The sequence below is a fragment of the Fulmarus glacialis genome, unplaced genomic scaffold (genome assembly GCF_000690835.1).
Source record: "Fulmarus glacialis isolate BGI_N327 unplaced genomic scaffold, ASM69083v1 scaffold38605, whole genome shotgun sequence".
NCBI classification, from domain to species: Eukaryota; Metazoa; Chordata; class Aves; order Procellariiformes; family Procellariidae; genus Fulmarus; species Fulmarus glacialis.
Genome location: NW_009214314.1, coordinates 383 through 3,203, shown reverse-complemented (window position 1 = coordinate 3,203; position 2,821 = coordinate 383). Strand labels below are relative to the sequence as shown.

The 2,821-nt window shown below is 49.2% G+C and overlaps 1 protein-coding gene across 1 annotated transcript; it reads right to left on the bottom strand.

Moving 5' to 3' along the window:
* Window positions 1-369: 369 nt before the first annotated feature.
* On the bottom strand, window positions 370-2,712 carry LOC104077328 (retinoid isomerohydrolase-like; the record flags this gene model as incomplete). The annotated part of the gene is made up of 5 exons (XM_009578515.1): window positions 370-517; window positions 1,166-1,307; window positions 1,398-1,505; window positions 2,101-2,251; window positions 2,630-2,712. Coding segments are annotated over 5 exons (632 nt in total), but the record flags the coding sequence as incomplete, so codon positions are not given.
* Window positions 2,713-2,821: the final 109 nt, after the last annotated feature.

The following is a 2,821-nucleotide window of genomic DNA, read 5'->3' as shown; positions in this document are numbered from 1 at the left end:
GTAAGCACTGCTCAGCAACAACTAAACCAGCAGTGTCTTACCGACATTATTATTGTACTAAATCCAAACCACAGCACTATCCCAGCTACTAGGAAGAAAATTAACTCTGTCCCAGCCAAAACCAGGACACTTAGTCTGTATTCGTAGTGTTTACCCAGCAAGCTTCTGCTTTTAACACAAAGGCAGTTCAAGATTTAGAAACCATGTAAATAATTGTTTTAAAGATAACGTTTCTGTTAGTTAAAAAAGCAAATAAAATCTGAAGATGATTAAAAAAAAGTAACTTGATGACAAAATTCATTTGAAGGATAAAAAAATGATTTCTGGGACAAGATTTTCTCAGTTCGCTCAGAGGTGGGATTAACTGACCTGCCTGAAGCGGAGGAATCCGTATGATGTTATAGGCGAGCGCAAAGTTTTTTCCAAAGCAATTGCCGATGTTGTAAACCGTGCCGTCGTTTTCAACGTGGGGATGAGCCGTTGCCCCGTTGACGGACACGTATTTACAGAGATCCACCTGGAGAAGATGCAGAAAGTCAAGAACTTTCTTGGCAGGAGATGGGAAGTCACCAGCTCTGCAGGTCAATACGACCCCGCTTCGGACGTGGAAGGTTCTTCTCTAAGCCCAAATCACCGTCCATTTTGTGAAAAGGAGAAGAGCAGCAAAGCCAAGCAATTTGAGACGGTCAGGTGAGCCGACATGGTTACAGGGAGAGGTTCGGGATCCTGGGGTCCAAAAGGAAAGGCTCCACAGGCTGGGCATTGGTAACACAACAAAGAAAAACACCAAAACACGTGTTGTTCTGCAGGCTGAATGTGCTCTGCTCCGAGGTAAATGAAGGCAGCAGTAAAGCTCTGGCAGGAGCCCTCCGGTTACGGTCCCCTTTGGCCAGGCTGCAACGTAGTTTGCAAACCCCAGCCCAAGCACGAGGATGCGGACCACGGGCCCCCATCGCCGTCTCATTAAATATTACCCAGAGCAGCAGCAGTGGCTTCATTTACGAGCTCGTTCCGACTCTGCTCTCATCAACCCTCAGCTGGCTTCGTTTCTGCATCATCTCCCTGACAAACCCCAACTCTTGCCTTCTTGGAAGAGGCTGTTATTAAACGTTTTCATTTGAGTTTTACTCCTCCACATATTTAGAAGCACAGTACAAAGACCCACCTGCTTAATAGTCTCTAATGTATCCGGGTTAATTTTGGTTATAAAGTTGGTCTCGGTACAGGCATAGTAATCTTCGCCGACGGGGTAGACGTTAACGAGGGCGTTATCAGTGACCTCCACGCCTTTGAAGTACGAAAAAAACCTGAGCAGAGAAAATGGTCAGGCAGTCAGGGGCTTCTTGGAAGTGGAAGCACCGTTGGACATCGCTGCAACGTCTACAACCCTGAGGTACCTGGAAAAGATGTTCTTGCATGGGTCCGGGTACGCGTAGGTGCCAAATTCTGTTATCACGATCCTTTTCTCGGTCATCGCTCTCACATAAGCATCTGTCCTGACAAACCTAGGGAGGGCGAGGAGGCGTGTTATAGGTATAACCGTAAAACCGCAACAGGCTATGCCCTTAAAATACAAATATTCTTGTGATGAGCCTCATGAGACCCCTGAAAGGCGCAGGTCCCCGCAGCCTCACATCGCATCCGGAGCACGTGGGGTCCAGCAACCGCCCCCCACCGCGGCACTGGGAAGGGACGGCCGGCAGAGAGCTGAAGCTGATGGGAAATACGGGGCTTTGTCTAAACATTCTGCACCAGACACCTGAAAGCCGATAGCTCGGCGGCTTCTAACTGAAAACACATTTCGTTTTTCAGAGGCAACGTAATTCTGTCACCGGCTGCAGCTACACCCAGCCCTCCCTCTCCTCCTCTTCCAGATGTTTTGTAATCTGTACAAAAAGTTGCATTTCTGCTAACTATGAGTAAGTTTCAGTTATTTTCAGCTGGTTTTAGTGATCTCACTGTTAGAGCTCTTCCAATAACCGCATGGACTTGAAATAACCGGTGCCTCCCACATGCTGGGCAGCAGAGCCCGTCCCCAGCACTTACAGTCGAGCAAATGCTTCGTTATTTGTTCTTTTTGCTTGGAAAATTGCCACGTACCTTCGGTGATAGGTAACGTGCCCCTCCTTGAAGTCGAACTTGTGGAGGAGGGCCTGGCCATCAAAGAGATGATAGAAGGGCTCTGCGCCCACCTCGAACAAGCCGGGACCACATCTCAGGAGGCTTCCCCGCAGCCAGGTGGGAATCCTGCCTGCGGAAGATGCAGCATTGGAACGTGCACCGCCCGCGGCAAATCAGACCAAGTGATTTTTATTGTGTCAACAAAAAGAACAAAACTTCAAGCTATTTTTTTTAATGTTTATTAAACTTGGTTTTTAAACCAAGTGAGCTCTTCAAACGACGCTGTTTTCTTCACCTACACACTACTGTAGACCAAGACATTCAGTATTGAAATGTCTAAAGATTCCCCATCCAGTCTGTCCTTCCTCTAGCCCAGAATACGCCAGCCCCGTCAGGTCCTTTACCCCGACCCCGTGCTCCAGCCCTTGTAAAGCCTCCGAGCTGCGGTGGCCCACGAGCTCCCGAGAACACAAGCTGGGCAGGAGGAGATGAGGGAGCCCACACCAACCTGTGACGTGGGCGGTCACGGGAGAGGACAGCTCCTCCACGGTCTCAAAGAGCTTCTTGTAGCCTCCAGCGGGATGCTCAACTCTGAAAGGGCCAGCAGACCTGGGGTTAGCTCGGTTTTGGGATACTCCCCCGCCAAGAGAGGGGGTGGTTTCTGGAAGGACGGATCTGTGACTTGCAAATAACTTGAGAG